Source organism: Centroberyx affinis, unplaced genomic scaffold (genome assembly GCF_046629955.1).
Source record: "Centroberyx affinis isolate AG114_WGS23_722 - 3 ecotype Tasmania unplaced genomic scaffold, CSIRO-AGI_Caff_v1 ptg000358l_1, whole genome shotgun sequence".
In the NCBI taxonomy this organism is placed as follows: Eukaryota; Metazoa; Chordata; class Actinopteri; order Beryciformes; family Berycidae; genus Centroberyx; species Centroberyx affinis.
Genome location: NW_027279029.1, coordinates 76,229 through 92,965, shown reverse-complemented (window position 1 = coordinate 92,965; position 16,737 = coordinate 76,229). Strand labels below are relative to the sequence as shown.

General features: G+C 42.4%; 1 protein-coding gene across 1 annotated transcript; it reads right to left on the bottom strand.

Moving 5' to 3' along the window:
- Nucleotides 1–11,276: 11,276 nt before the first annotated feature.
- Nucleotides 11,277–14,813, bottom strand: lpar6a (lysophosphatidic acid receptor 6a). The gene has a single exon (XM_071515509.1). The coding sequence runs from the start codon at nucleotides 13,859–13,861 to the stop codon at nucleotides 12,737–12,739; it is 1,125 nt and encodes a 374-aa protein (XP_071371610.1). The 5' UTR covers nucleotides 13,862–14,813; the 3' UTR covers nucleotides 11,277–12,736.
- Nucleotides 14,814–16,737: the final 1,924 nt, after the last annotated feature.

Here is a 16,737-nt window from a genome sequence, read left to right as displayed (position 1 = left end):
GTCAACAAAACCATTATGGTGCTGATTCACCAACGGTTATAACAGGGACGGATTATCCTGCTGGCAACGTTCCTCCAGTGAGAGTCTCCCATAGGGTGACAGGAGGACTATATCTCCCCCATGGGTGTTTTATTGAGGAAGCCTGGGATCGCTGCTCGCCCCTTATCTTAAAACCACACTGAATCCCCCCGGGGCTCATACTCTAGCCCCCTGCTTTTTTATTATTACTATTTTTCCCTCTCATACCTCAAAACATGTCCATGTTCTGAGCGCAGCTGCAGATAAAGGGGCGTAGAATAGCAGAGCATCTGAGCGCTGTATCATGCTGTGCGCTGTAGATACGAGGGTCTCCCATCAGTGTCCATTACGGATTAGACAGCGTCCTTATGGCACAGTCATCTGTTGTTGTCCATAATTGAATGATATAGGAATTGTAGTGTTAGGGCTAGCTGTCTTTTTTAAGGGTTAGGGGTGTGGATGTCAGGTTCATGATCTCTCTCTCTCATAGCCCAGAATCGTTTAGGGAATGTACAGCCCAGTTTTAGATCAAGCAGTAAATACATTATTCCATATTTAAACTATGCATAAACAGCTGTAAATATAAAAAATATGCACCTGAGAAGTACAACATGCTTTATTTTTGTCATATACCACAGAAAACATAGCCTAAGATGTAGACGTTGACTAAACTTTCACTTTTAAACCCTATGAACTCTCATTTTAGCCTAGAAGTTTATCATGATATTATTAGACGTCCAATATCTTTTAAATAGCTAATCAGCGTAAAATTGCTCAGTGGGTTGTTTGTATTTGGTTTCAAAATGTGGAAACTGGTCGGCTCTATCTTGCAGATTGGCTTCACAAAGGAGACACTGTTGTTGGTCCCAGTTTGAGTAACTTCATGTAAATAGGCAAGAGGCATCATGAGCAGATGTAACTTCCTGGGCAAGTGTGCAAGACCCAGTTTAGGAACAAACGACTGAAATGTCTCCATGTAGAGTTCATGGTGCAACTTTGTTTTATAAAGTTGCACTTCAGAAAACACACCGGCAAAAAAGCAGATTAACAGGGGCTTCCTCTTGCAGGCAGGATGTTAAGTCATGTCTGGTATATCGTATCTCAATGCTAATAAGTGAGTCAAAAGAGAAATTTCTGTTTTAATTAAATTTTCCATCCACTCCTACACTGTGACAACAGTGACAACAATGGGGCTTTCAGCGGGGTCCAAGTGGAAACAATTTAGATTTTTTCCAATGTATTTGATGATATGACTCGCTGCATCGAGACACATACTGTGGAATCAAATGTACCAGTACCCCATGCCAGTTTCCAAGGCGATAACAGCTCTGTGCTGGGCTTCCGGTTGATAGATGCAGGTGCTAAACAAAAACACTGATGCGGTATCGCACCTCGGTTTACAGAACCCGAACAGCGAACTTGAGTCAAACATGTTGACACGCAGAGCAGAAGGTTTCCGCTCTCAACTTCGTCCTATCTCTAACTTCTACCTTCGCGTCAAACGTCTTCTAATTATAAAACATGGTACATACTGTAACTATTTCACAGTGTGGTTTCATTTCTAGCACATTCACATCTGATTTTAAGTAGCGTGTTGATTTTCTTTCCAGTCTCATGTCAAGACTTGATATAAAACAAACCAGTAACTTCCCCTCTTATCAACTTGGTCTTTTGGGGACTTAATGTAAGTACCTCCCACCTTCGCTTTCTGTCTTCCCACATGCTGAAATATAGACGCTCACTATCTGTAGCCATCTCTGTCTGTTGGTCCCTGGGTTCCCCCTGTCTGTCCGTCACGGTGCTCTGCCTGTTATTGTGGCCTGGTTTCTGTACAGCCCCAGCTCGAGTCAGGAAGAGCTCTGCAGATGCGCGATGACCCAGTGATCTCTGTCTGGCTACCGATGCTTAGAAAGGCATTTTGCACCAAAGTCCCCTCTCTCAGTTCTCTTATTCCCAACAAGCTGAGGGAACCTTACTTTGCATATTCCCATTGTATAGTTGCTTTGTTTATTAATACCTTGAATTTGCGTACTGTATGTGAGGTATAATAAACCTTTACAACTTTGCTAGTATCTACTGCACAGAGAAGGAAACAATGAAATCTGCTACCATGACTCAAGTGAAGTGCTGTTTATTCTTCATGGGAGCAGCTCTTCCTGTTAATAACAAAGCACTTAGGCGCTGCAGTCGGAGTCTCTGTGCAACTATAAATATGGGAGCTGTCATTGTTATGATTATTTCAAGTCCTCTGCAGTGACCCTCCATTGTCTGCTGCCAGTGTTTTGTTGGTCTGTATCAGACAATAGGGCCCGGCGTTTGTCGCGGAACGGTGCAATTCATCAGCGGCTCAAAGTAAAAAAGGTCAGGAGCGGTTAAATTTGGATACTGGGTTATGCGAAGTGGGACGGGGCCTGGCTCCGTGCCGGCCGCCGGGGCCATTTGTAGATTTACACTGCTATTGTTTGCGGCTCAGACCCCTGTCGACTCCTGATGGGCCCATCCACCTTTGGGCAGAGTCCATGCATTCAGGGTCACAGTCTCTGGTGACCTGTCCCTTCACCTTCCTTCCTTTGAGCCAATAATAGATCAATAGCAGACAAGACTTTCTGCAGAGTCTTTGAAACTACACCTCTCGCAGATTAAAAAGACCAGCATCAAGCGGATGCAGCCTGCTGAAAATATCAGCTGATCAATTTCTTTAGTCTCAGTGCTAAATTCAGCAGAATTCTCTTTTCTCTAATGATGTTACAGAACTGCAGTCTTTTTCTCTGAAGTGCATCGTTCCAGCTTGAATATATCATTTAGGACGTGTAGTTTTCTCTTTTCATGCCAGAGGACAGTGTGAAGCTGTGAGGTTGAGCTCACCCTTCCTCATAGGCTACTGATCTAAGACAGTCTTTAAAAACGTTAACCTCTAGCAGATTAAAAAGACTTTCATGTCATTGGTAGCAGGCACAGCCCACAGAAAATATCTGCTGATCAGTTTCTTCACTTTAGCGCTTAATACTCTGTACTGAAGTGAATGGAAGTTTAATAAATCATTGTGTTGAGAGCAGCTACACTGAAAGGAAGCATGACTCCAGTGTCTCACTTATTGTCCTGTTGCAGGACATCTCCACTGTTGACACCATCCTGTGAGCGGGAGGTGTTACAATGAGATAAACTTTGAGTACCTTTTCTCAAAAGATGTTACAGAATTCCTGCCTTTTTTCTCAGAAGTGATTCATTCCAGTTTGAACTTGTTCTTTGGATACGTGCGGTTTTATCTTTTCTCTTCTCATATCGGAGGACAGCAGTTCGGGAGTGGATTGCAGTGTGAAGATGTGAGGTTAGATTCATGCTTCCTGATCTAAGCAGAGACATACCGTTCAAACTGTCTCCAGCTACGCATCTGCCGTCACCCCCCACCCCCCACCCCCCCCACTGCCAGCTTCAGCTGCTCCTCCACTGTTTCAGTAAACCATCTTATCTCTGTATAACTTGGAAAGAGCAACGGTTCTTAGTATGCCTGTGGTTTTAGAATGATTTATTGTACTGACTGCACATATTTGAATTAGACAAACTGACAAAATAAACACCCACAAAGAGGATTACTAGACTGAGTGCTGCAGCATTACAGTAGTAGCAGCCCTGCTCTTCAGATAGAAGAAAATGAATCATAGAGAATAGTAATTGTTTGTATTTATTTATCTAAGGAGCACATCCTTTTACCAAAATAGTTAAACTGTATATGTCTGTGTAAAATAGATTAGTGAGTGGTTTAGATAGAGTACTTCTTTTAACTGACCTTTCTTTGCGCAAAACATTCATTAGTTTCGGCACGTCATTAGTTTCTTGACTTTCACAGATAATATCAAATGATTCATCTTACTTGAAATGAGCATTTTTAGTGTGTTATGGTATGGAAAGCTCCTCTTAAGCCGGTTAGAAGGAAAATAAGGCTTCATTCATTCACAAAATGGATTTGAAACCGACTCATCCAAGCCTGCGGCAGCTATGATATGCAACGCATGGACGATGATACTACAGCAGTCCAGGCTCATGCATGCATTAAATCACTCAACCTTGTGATTCTCTGTTGTGGCATTGTTAGTATTTATATCACAACCACACTGCACACATTTACAAAAAGAGGAAATCAACATTTTTTCTTCATGATGAGTCATGCACACTTGAAACTAGCGAGAACACACAACGCTGTCTAAATGAATGGAAATGTTTTACACAGCAACAGCAATGAATTAATATATTGTGCAAATGTGTGGTGAATGGGTGTTTGAGTTGTGCTGCTATGGTGTTTATGGAAGACAATCTCATCAAAAAATATCAAAGTCCATGCATGATATCACCAAATGCTTTGTGATACCTCTATGTCCACTGGCATTATCTTGGTATTATCTGTGTCTGTTACACTGAGCTAATTGTGTGGTTTGTTTTGGAGCCATACAGATAACCTCTGGGGTATCAATGGTCCGTGTCCGTCCAACCCCGAGGCCAGAGGGGGAATAAATTATCTGTCTGTCCGGGACCCCGGCATCCTTCACCGGAAGGTGAGGATGTCGAAAGATTTGCACAAAACTTGGTATGAAGGTTGGTTATGTGCCAAGGAAACATGTCGAAAGATGATGTCGAAAGATTAAAAGCTGAGGTCTATGTACTGTAAAGCATATCGTCTTCATCAAATTTTTACTAGACAAATTCCAAGAAAAATATCTGGAGCCAGAATCTCGCAATGTGTTTTCATGAGTCACTATTCCAAAAACAGGAAACTTGTGCGTAAACGGCAAACTTGATTGCAAAACCTCTCTGAAAGTTGTGAATGCCACAACTCTCGGACATGCAGGCACACCGCCTCGCCAGGAGCCAGGGAACTTAGACAACTGCTTTCTCTGTGGTAAAAAGGAGACAGTATTCTGCTGAGGAAGAGAGGAGGAAAGTATTGTGTGGTCCGAGAGGCACGATGGAAATTCCTCCTGGGGAACGTGTTGACCTCAGGGCCGACCTGTAAACGTCGGCTTTTACGTGTGGCTGTGCTGTGGAGTGTGCTATGGACATTTGTTTATGAGTCCATGTGAGTTTCTGTTACGCCCCTGGTCTGTAGTGTAGTGGAGTGGAGGGGCCTGGGTGTCATTAATCCTGCCATGAGCTCGGTAAAGCCGCTGTGTAAAACTTGATAGGTGGCGTTCTGCCCTCCTTGCTGCGCTCCTGCACAGACTGGCAGCTGTGTGGCTATCAAGAGTTACATTTCCATTTAAATATTAAGCATTTAGCTGATGCTTTAATCCAGAAACATTTACAATGAGCAAGCAGATAAGGGTTCAGCGTCTTGCTTCAGGACTGTAGCAACTGGTGATGTAATGACCACCAGGTAATGTAGTAACTTGTCAAAATGTAATAAAACAGCCCTCTGAATTGATCAATGAAATAAAACCTATTCATGTAATACATTACACTGTATTATTACATTAACTGGTGATTCTAACTTCAAAAGGGGTGTAACATATTTTTAACAGATGATGCAATAGGCTGATAATATTGACTAATAATGTAACAACTCAAGTTATGACATTCTTATTCGTATGAGTTACATTATTAGTCAATATTATTTTAACATCATCAGCTAAAAATGTTGCACTCCTTATGAAGTAAGAAATGCTAATATAATAATATAATCCAGCAATTTATTACATTAACAGGTTTTAATATGTTTTCAACCCAATTGGAGGGACATTTTATGACATTTTGATAAATTATTATATTATTTAGCATTTATTACATCATCAGTTGCACCAAGGACACTTTGACAGGATGACTCTTCCTTTCCTTCATGGGACGGTCCCTCGAACCATTGGGCTGCCCTGTCGGAGCTACAGCGGAGGACGAGTGTTGACACACTGGCCGGCCAGACACTGGTGTGGGAGGAAAAACCTTCAGATGGGCCAGATGTCCTCAGGTCCTCTGCCACAATTCTCAAATTCTGTTATCCAATAATTCAAACAAGTGCAGTAGAGTTCAATATGATAAAGGTTTACTGAAAAATCAAAACGAGTACACGTAAACCTGAGCTGGACCATGGTTCAACTAACTTGATTTCTGTTTGTTCATCCTTTTATATTCTTTACTACGCCCCACCTTTTGTGGGGTTTAATAACAGATATCTCCTTCAATAACTCCCCTAACTTTCCTTCATCATTTTACATCATTATTTTTAATTGCTACTTCTGCTTGGTGTCAACCTAACCTCAAATTCTGATAAAAAATACAGGTGTTCTCATGATTTCGCACATTCACTAAAAAAGCTCTAACCTAGAAATACGTACATAAATAATGGTGTTAACGTGACCTTAAATTCTGATAAAATAATGGTGTTCTCATGACCTCAAATATTCAATAAAAAGCTCTAATCTAGACATATGTACACAATCAAAAAATGGTGTCAATATACTTCTCATTAAAAACACTGACATCATATGCTTGTTCGCTATAATCATCAACATCCCTGTATACTGGATATCATACTAATTAAACATTCATGCAGGCCTATACAGGCCTTCTGGTGAGTCAAAATCTCCCACACTGGTCACACCCTCAGGAGTTTCCAGGGGAAGGGCTCCCACTCAGGGAAATCCCAAGCTGTGCCACCAAGCAGAACACAGCTAATCACAGCGATGCTTTTCTCGCACACTCTTTTAACATCTGTAACACCATGCTCAAGTGGGTGGCAACACTCCGAACAAAAGCAAAGGGAGACGTTGGGATGCTGAAGCCATGGCGAGGTGAAATGGGTACACACACTCTGCGGTTGTTAATAAACAGAAAGGGGTTTTCAAGGAAATAAAGCTGTCAACCAAAAAATGTCCAGTATCCATGTGTGTGTGTGTGTGTGGGAGGAAATTACCACTTACCAGTGGAATTCGCACAATGGATTTAGCCACAATTGAAACTGTGGTAGCAATGTGGTGAGTAACAGTCGTACTGTAAAGATGCAGGTCATTGCCACCTTAATTTCATGCTGGGACTTGTTCCCTTTTACATGGAACTGCTGATACACTCGTAAGGCATTTCAATGGTTTTACTGGTATCCTCATGCACACCCACACTCACATGCACAGTGAGAGATGTCCCTTCATTTGTTATTAGTAAAAAAAAAACTAAAAAAAAAAAACTCCCCAGGGTTGATTTTGCTCCGTTGGAGCCACAGAGGACTCTTTCTGTCTGAGTCATGCTCTATCAGATAGTCTTATCTGCAATTTCATGAAGAGACAAGCCCTCGGGTCCTAACTAACGTCACACATGCTCCACTCACCATCTTCAGGCACAAACAAGCTCAAAGTTCTTGCCTGAAGATGAATACTCATACAGTAGATAAACGAAAGGACAATAATAGGCATAAAACACACACTCTTTTCGGATAATGTCACAGTTTAATTCCCTGGTTGCATACAAGCCGCTGCTGTAATAAATGTGGGATTAACATGAGCGCTACTGTCAAATTTTCCTGTTCTTATGGGGATGGACACTTTGCGTGCCGCATACCTCTCCTGGAAAACATGAAGGGCCTACCCACGGTGAAGGGAGTGTTTTATCAACACGCTGCTTACACTTTCTGTTCCATTCCATAAGACGTTATGCAACGGAGAGCTGATCTGGCCAAATAACTCCTCCAGAGATTGATAAGGCCTGTTTATGGTCCAGGGAGACGGCGTTAGGGAGGATTACATGTGACTGGTTTGTGCAGCTATGCGGCCTGCCTCCCTCCTTGCAGACACTCAGCCCATTCCACCGCTAGTTATTAGTTTGGTGGTGCCTCCGATTTTAGACTGAGTGAGACTCTTGTGCTTGCATGACAAAGATCCTTGTTTTTCGAACCACCGCTTCCTGACAAAATGATTACTTAACGCAATGTTCTGTCTCCCACATAGTGCGTTTTATTGCCTTCTCCTTCTCAGTCAGGCAGCTTGTCCTTGAGGTTGTGAACAAGCAAGTAATCTGCCCCCCTAGAGGGTAACAAACTTTTTTATAGAGTAATAATACCTGTTTACCCAAAACCAACTCGCTTAAGGGGGGAACTGCAATTACCAGAGTGGAATGTGATTCAACAATTGTAACGTGTGGGAAAGTAGTGCCGAAATCTAAATGGGCATTTGCATCGGCCATATCAGTGTAATAACAGTCATTTCCTCCTCAAGTCTTTCCTGTGAGCTGGAGAAGATGGGTGATTATCCTCTGCAGAGACCCCCCCTCCACACACACACACACACACACACACACACATACACACACACACACACACACTGATCCATTTAGTGGAATGGGTGTGAGGCGCTTCCCATGTCATGTGATCCGGAGCTGTGGAGTGAATCTGAGGACGAGGACCTCACCCTCCGACCCCCTCCTCCCAACAAAAAACACACACTGAGGTCCCTGTCAATGCCCCGGCAGAAATTACTATTTGACCCAAGTTCTCAACACGCTGGAGCTTCAGAGGATCTCCAGTCAGTTGGGACGGGCTGAACTTCAAAGCGGCGATTAAAAAGGTTCATTGGAGAGAAACATGCTGCAATGACCACAGGGGAGCCGGAGTCCAGATCTGAGATACGGTTAGCTCTTGTTTTTGCGCGCAGAGAGTTTGTTTTTGTCTCCCTGAGGGTTTCTCTTAGGACCTGGATGATGGCACAGGAACTGTTTTATAACCCTGACTGTGATATCTTTGATGAAGACAGCTTTGCAGCCAAAACATTGTTTTTGTCCAACCTTGGAAATGCAGGATTTCAGCTGAATTCTGGTCAAAAATGAGGAGAAAAAAAATCATATAATCTGGCCTTAAAAGCAGGCTTTTGAGAAGGTTTATTTAAACATGTAAACATGCCAATTAAAAAGTTTTACTCTCTCTCTCTCTACTCTATTTCAACCTTGGAGCTGAAATTGTGTTTTGATTACTAGTGTGCGTTTTTTCCCACTTTCCTGGCATTACTGACCAAATATGAACTCTCACAGATACTCATCCCATCTCATACTGTACCAGAACACCGTGTTGCATATCCCCATCTAAAATTACCAGCGCATTGGAGAACAGAATGTATGTGATGACAAGCAGTGCCGGCACTTACACACACACACACACACATCGCCCTTGATTGATTAATACATTATGCCAGTGGTTCTCAACATGGGGTCCAGGGGTCCTTGAGGGCATTCCAGGGGAAATTGATGAATCGTTAAACTTCATTATTTTGTCATTTTAGAATGACTATTTTGATCATAGTTTCACTGTTATCTCTATCTACAGTACATATAGTCATGGAATTCTGGACAAAATAATATCTGACAATAAAAAATATTCTCAGATTTGGGTCAGAGAGACAAAATCTCATCAAATGGGGGTCCGTGGCCCTAATGTGGACTAAATTAGGGGTCCTTGATATGAAAAAGGTTGAGAACCACTGCATTACGCTATATTCAAAACAATTTAGTAAATCCTCCCCAGTTGTGTCTCATGTCACTTAAATCAACTCACGTAGTCCAATATTTATTATTACTTTACTGAAAGAGACTTAAAGCTACTCAAAGGGAGCAGGTTGGGAGATAGACTGGGATAGAACTCAACCTGTTGCTGTAACTCAGTCTCAGTAAAACAAGGAGTACAATGTTCCTAAAGCACAGTAGGTTTATTTCTGTTTTTTCTTTCTTTGTAGATCGCAATAAATGTATTTATGCTGTGTCACCCAGTGTCACCCTAGTAGCAATCAAATTAAGACAAGTGTGGACAAATTTGGCGCCCCTAGTGGCGTGGCGCCCTGGGCAATTGCCCTCTCTGCCCCGCCCACGCTCCACCACTGATGACAAGCAGTGTAGCGTCTGTGTTTTCTCACCTAACAGCCTGCTGGGAAAGAGAGGTCAGGCTGATTAGATAACGGTTGTGTATGCAGAGGAGCCTGCTGTGCTCACATGAGGGGTCCAACCGCTGATACATGGGATGAAAGACGAAGTGGGGAGAGATCTTATACAACCCGGACACACAAAAGATTTAAGCACATAGTCTGGACACTCATGCGTGCATACACAAATACACACACACACACACACACACACACACACGTCACTTAATTTACTGCATATTCAATGCAAACCGAACAGCACCATCATTGTAGAATCCTGACAATTAAGAAACTTCTGGAGGTTACATCAGAGAAACCACAAGTCCAGATGTTTAGGACTTGTTGGAGTATTTGAGGAAGCTGCTGTCGCCTCTTTCTACCAGATGTGGAACTATAAGTACCTACGCTTTGTTTCTCTATTTCCTTCCCTTTATTTACTTCATCCTTTCTATGACTATTTCCTTTAACTTGGTGCACAATTTATAGTAAAACTAGTGTGATGATTGTTCCACTTACGTATCGAAAGTGTGTTTCACCCATTCATTTCTTTGTTTGTCTCTGTCTGCCCCGACCTTTGGTCCCGCATGACAACATCCATGAACACCTGATGGTCAGATAAGAACTGTATCTGTCTGAATACACAATCTGCTGACTGTTGGACTCATACAGTTATGCATAATGTTTAATGCGTGATGTTTAGCTAGCTTCTTGAAAGGAATAACAATATGTCTAAACAAGGTATCACTAATGGTCCCAGGCTGTGTGTTCACTCAGAAACCACATAGCCAAGTGGTGTCTTACCACTATAAGATGGTTTCCTGTGTAGCTGGTGCAAACTGGTTTCATGTCAAACTTGTTTGTTTTCACAACAATCAGGGTTACAATCCTGTCCTTGACTCACTCACATGGTCTCAGAAACAAGAGTTATAGGTTGCAGCATGAAGAAAGCGCCTCTAACTGACCTTCAGGCTATGTCAATAATGTTGGAGCACCATGTGCTTTCTGTTATTCACTCTCACGCTGTGTTGACTCTTCGCCGATGCCACATCACTAGTATGTTTGTCCACAGCAGGGCAAATATTTCACACATCTATTGCTCCGGTGAAATGCAAAAGGATTTAGCAGAAATGCTGCAGCAAAGACACGACGGCCCATCCTTGCTGCTGTCTCTACTTCTTTTTCCATCTTTCCTCGACTGACATCTGAATTTTAACTTTGATGTTTCCTCAAGGCAATGCTGGTTTTCTTCATACACTTCAGGGTGCAAGCAATTACTTTTTTAAATGTGCCACAGGACTGTCAGATCTGTAATCCTTTGTTGATCAAAAGCAGATGATTTATTGTGTAGTTGTTACTCACTGTACAGTTCCAGTATGAAACGAACACCAGCCTTGTCAGTAAAGATATTAAAAACATTTAAGACGCCATGTCCTTGGGAAGGAGGAAAACAGAACGTTTCAGGATAATGATATGGAATTCCTATCTTGGCTTAAAGGACCTTGAATACGGTACTGCAGGGTTTTAGCTAGGGTTTTCACTGTATTTAATATAGTTATTTGATGTTTGCTAAGCATAAATGTCTCATCATTATTGCATAGGATTATGCTATTCTTGACAAAATGATCCTTACACCATAATTACAGTCTTTGTTTGCTCACATTAGGTATTCATGAGATTCATGAGGGTGTGGATGCTAGTCTGTTTCCGGCATTTACCCTAAATAAAGATGCTTGCATTAATGAACATATGAAGCTAAATTGAAAGCCATCCTGCACATACGCCTTGAGCTCCCTGATAGTGGACCGGCTGCCTGGTCAGACAGGAAACTGGCAGACAAACTTCAGCTCTGCACCATTTACTTCCACTTTTTTTTTAATCTCATTTGCATATAGGAAAAACAGATTTTCTCGGTAACGGTCTAGCAGTTGTTAGAGTCAGGTCAGAGTCAAGTCACACTTGATTGTTCATATACTGTACGCTTGACTTGTGGCAACTGGAAGCTCAGAAGTCAAATATGGGCATTTTTAACGTATTTTGTATGTAATCTAGTGATTTGGTTCATAATGCACCAGTCTGTGTTTTCGTCCATTTTTGATCAAGTATTCCAAGTCCAACACTTAAAAAATATTTACAGTATATCCCAGTGTAAGCAAAATAGCAATTCCTTCCTCAACTGACAAAAAGTTTCAGGTGACATCCAGTTGTTTTAGACAGTACATGACTTTTATTCATTACTGTGGCATGAGTGCAGTATCTGGAATTCTGTGTCAGTGCATTTAATCACAAATAAGGACATAGGGTCTACAGCGAAACGCCCCCAGAGCAAAAAAAAATAAAATAAAAGGCACTTCTGTGACCTATTCTATTTGCAATTCACAAAACAAAACCAATGTCTTATGCAATCTATAGCTTGATATTACTTACAGTTAATTTAATAGATACTATTCTACAGTTAGCACCACAACTTACCATGAAAATGTACAGATATATTGGCACATGTAGCACTCAGTATCATAGCAGTCTGCTTTTCAGTGATCACACTCTCTTCCAGGTCACTGGCAGAGTAATTTGCTCTAAACACAATTATATTCCTCAGGGAAGGGACATTAGTAAGTAGTAATAATAAATCCACAGATGTGAACAAAGGGTCAGATACCAGTATACTGCAGAGCAGATAGGATCAATGACAGGTCCGTGCATTTGCCCTGAGATAAAGACTGAAATCATAATACTTCTTTGGCAGGTGCTTCATAAAGCACTCAGTAAAATCCATTCCCATTGTCTCTTATATGGCAGTCTGCATTTTAATACCCTGCATGCTGTGTGCAGCAACCCCACCGTCAGACCGTCGACTCATTGTGAAACACTTTAGCTTTGAGATTCCTCAGGCTGCACTGCAGGTTGGAGCTGGTTTCTGACTGCAGGGCCTCGGAGAACTTGGCATCATACGATCGGCTGAGCTGAGACTTCCTCTTGATGGAGTTCTGGATGGTCTCAGAAGTGAAGTAGTAGACGATGGGGTCAAAGCAGCAGTTTGACACAGCAATGCACAGGGCTATGGGGTAGATCGTCCGGACCACCGACTCCACAAAGCAGCCTTTCAGGGTTTTAGTACGGACCAGAGCGTAGAACACCAAGTTTACATTGTACGGGATGAAGCAGAAACAAAAAATGGAGAGATGCACTATTATCATGCGCAGGATCTTTGTTTTGTTGAGCTTCCCCCCACGACTGATGGTTTGGGGGCGACGCAGGGTCTGCAGCACCATGACGGAGCAGACCACGTTGAGCAGCAGGGGGATGAGGAAGCCCACCGTCTCTATGAAGATCACCACCTTGGACAGGTGAGATTTCCACTGGTTGGAGGAGAAGTTCTCGAAGCAGAAGGTGACCGTGCTGTGGTTGTTCTGAGGTGAGGTGGTCTCCAGCTTAAACCCCGTGGGAAGGCTCCCGGCCAGCACCAGCACCCACACGGCGACGCACACTATCTTGGCATTGCGTTTGGTCCTCAGTGTCCTCGAGCGCAAAGGGTGCACGATGGCCAAGAAGCGGTCCACGCTTATGCAGGTGAGGAAGAGCATGCTGCCGTACATGTTGGTGTAGAACAGTGAGACGGAGAGCTTGCAGAGCACGCCTCCGAAGGGCCAGCTGCGGTTGATGAAGTAGAAGACCCTCAGGGGCAGTGTGAAGACGAACAGCAGGTCCGACACCACCAGGTTCATCATGTAGGTGGTGGTCTCGTTCCTCAGCTTCAGGGTGAAGGCGAAGATGTACATGGCTGCGACATTGGTGATGAGTCCCACCACGAACACGATGCTGAAGACGATGCTGTACAGCGGGTACTTGAACCCGTCGTTCTTGGTGCAGTTCGCACTGTCGGCGTGGGTGACGTTTCCCACCAGTGGGGTAATTACTTCACCCCATCGCAGGGTGACGTTGTCTGTCGGGAGGGTCGTATTGTACATTTTGGGGGGGATGCGGCGGAGCGATGAGGGGTGTCTGTTATGTAACAGTGATACAATGAAAGGATTACCCTGCACAATGAATCCACCATGAATGGTCAGTAAAGCACAAAGCAGTCCTAGTACAGGATGCCTTGACAGACTGAGGGACACTCGGTCTCAGTGGGAATTTGGGCCATTAGTAGCACAGAAGTTTCAGCATCCACTATCACTATCCATGTTAGTGAGGATTCCACATGGTCAACGTGTTTCCCTCCCCATTCTTGATGTGTCCCTGAGCTATATTGAGGGTTACCTCATGGTGAAAGGACCCCTCCCGAAGGACAGAGAGCCAGGCTGGAGCGTCCTCCCCTCCCCCTGCCCTCTCCCAACCACCCTGCACCCCACAAGTTGCAGGCTGAGCTTTACTTACTCAGATAATCAAGTCACACAAACGTTTCTCCTCCTTTTCAATCAAGTCCACAACCCATGAGTGGCTTAAATCCACAGAGAGAATGATGACATATCCAGATCCAGATCCAGAAGGGAGATTTCCTCGGGGTAAAACTCTGTCCTTTGTCAAAACTTAATCCACTTTACCCCTGTTTTTTTTGTTTGTCCTTTTCAGTTAAAAAGCAGTCAAATCTTTGTTTCCTGAGTTGTCATCAGCTTTCTTGGTTGTCAGAAGTTCTTGACCACAAACCAGCAGCCTTTTTTCCCTAGAGGAGAACCCTGAGTTTTGCTTCAGCTCTCCGTCTGCTGTGTGACAATGTGAGCGTGCTTCACTGTTTTCTCTTCAGGGTCTGCTTCCTGCCCTCCTCCCCTCTCCCTCTCTTGCTCACAGACTGACTAACTCACTTAGTATCTACTTCTCTCTCATTCCTCTGTTTGTCTCTGCCTCTGACAGCCTCGGGGGGGTTTTGTTCAGCACAAATACAGGTAAGGAAATGCAGACTGGGTTGCCACTTCTCCTTTGTGCCGGTATTTCAGAGTTTTTGTACTTTGAGTGGAGAGCAGTTGTAGTAACTCCGCCCACTGCCTCCTTTACAACTCCTCCTCTCCTTTGTCTGCTCTTACAGTTAAAGGAATAATCAAGCCAAATTGCAACGCATTATAAGGGAATTTATATAGGCATGAAAAGCATCATTACTCTCATGTGTGTATAATGCATATGTGTATAAGCATTTTATAAACACACATCTTTATGCATTGATGCATTCTTAAAATAAACATTATAATATATTGTTATAACTTATTATGCCATTTGATATGACACTTTTAGTTTCTTTAGAGCTGCTTATATTATTTTTTAATTAGTAAATTAGCTGTACTGTGAAGGTTTTATTTTGGCCAGGGAATCATCTGCCTGAATAGCCTTAAAATGCAATATTAAAGGATAATACCACCAAAATAGGTAGTTTAAATAGAAATAGGTACGTAAGTAGTTTTCAGTCTCTAACTGAAGCTTGTAAGATTTAAAACATGCTTTTAAAGATATAGCTAAACACAAAGGCCCCATATGGATCTCTGGCTAAATATTTTTTTACTCAATATGGATTTTACCATTATAAAGCATTATTAGCAGTGGTTTAAGTAATGGGAAAACAATGTAGTATTATGAGCTGACATATAACTTGACCTTATTCACAGTAACAGGCAAATACTAATGCTATAATGTATCATGAGCTGTTTTGCATCTTTCTGTGTGAAAAATATCAACATTATACATTGTTGTTTCAATATAATGAATTCAAACCATAATGAAGCTCAAATGCTTCAGCTGTGGAATCAGGTTGTTGTTGTTGCTGTAGTTTGTTGATTGTCACACAGCATTATGGGTAGTATCTGGACTATACTATTTTCCAGAGGAAATGTCCATATGTGTGGACAATCAAACCTAGAAAACTGTATGAGAAAAGTAATGGAAACTAACCAAGAAGCTATTGATGATAAGGAGATTCATTTAGTAAGTATGTGATGCATTATGTGACCTGTGGTTAAGGTCTTTTTTTGACTTCTGAAACCCTGTACAACCCCAGCATGCTTCTGTTATGATAGAGATATTTTATGCTAGAGGTAGAGGAAACATAACTGAAGCTGTAGTCTACACTGAGCGTCTTTATTATTACAGTATGTTGGGCCGATGACGACACAGTGCAAAAACAGCAAAGCAATGACCGCTTATCACCACAAGAATCTAGCGGATGATCACTTGAAATTGATTCTGGTCTGATTACCTCTTTAAACAACAAACTAAAGAGAGAAGTTCAAGAGTGCCTGAGAAGTTCACTTCACTCTTTACAAGTGTGTCAGCTGACTGCCTCCACAGGTCTGGTGGGAAGTACAAAAAAAATTTGACTGTCTCCTTGTTTTTGACAGCCTGTGTGGGCAGCTGCTCTGCCAAAGAAGAACAGTGTTTTTTTTCTCTGTTAGGGACATTGGAAATGAGACGGAATAAAGAGCTTTCTCTATTCAGCTGCCTGGTCAGTCCATGCCCACAGTCCCTTCAGCGCTCTGTGAAACCAGCATTCAACTTGTCCTTTAATAGAAACTCTCTACTTGGCAGTCTGTAAAGACATTGGGGCCTTTGTTGTGAATGAAGTAGCTTAGGAGGGAGGAATGCGGAGTTTATAAATAATTAGTCTCAGACAACTTGAAAGTACTATCTGCTTCTTGATCTGCAGTGCGGTGAGTGAATACTGTAAATTGTTTGAGGTGTATTTGTGTTGGATTAGTCTTATTTTGTCGTATGGGAAGTAAGCTAAATGGTAGCGTTTCCTGTCAGTAAACAAATGTGTGTCTGGCTACGCTACCAGGTCAAACAACTGCAGTCTATCCACTGTAGTTCATATTTGAATACCACCATGGAAAGATAAGAACTGGTTCAGCTGGGGTTTTTT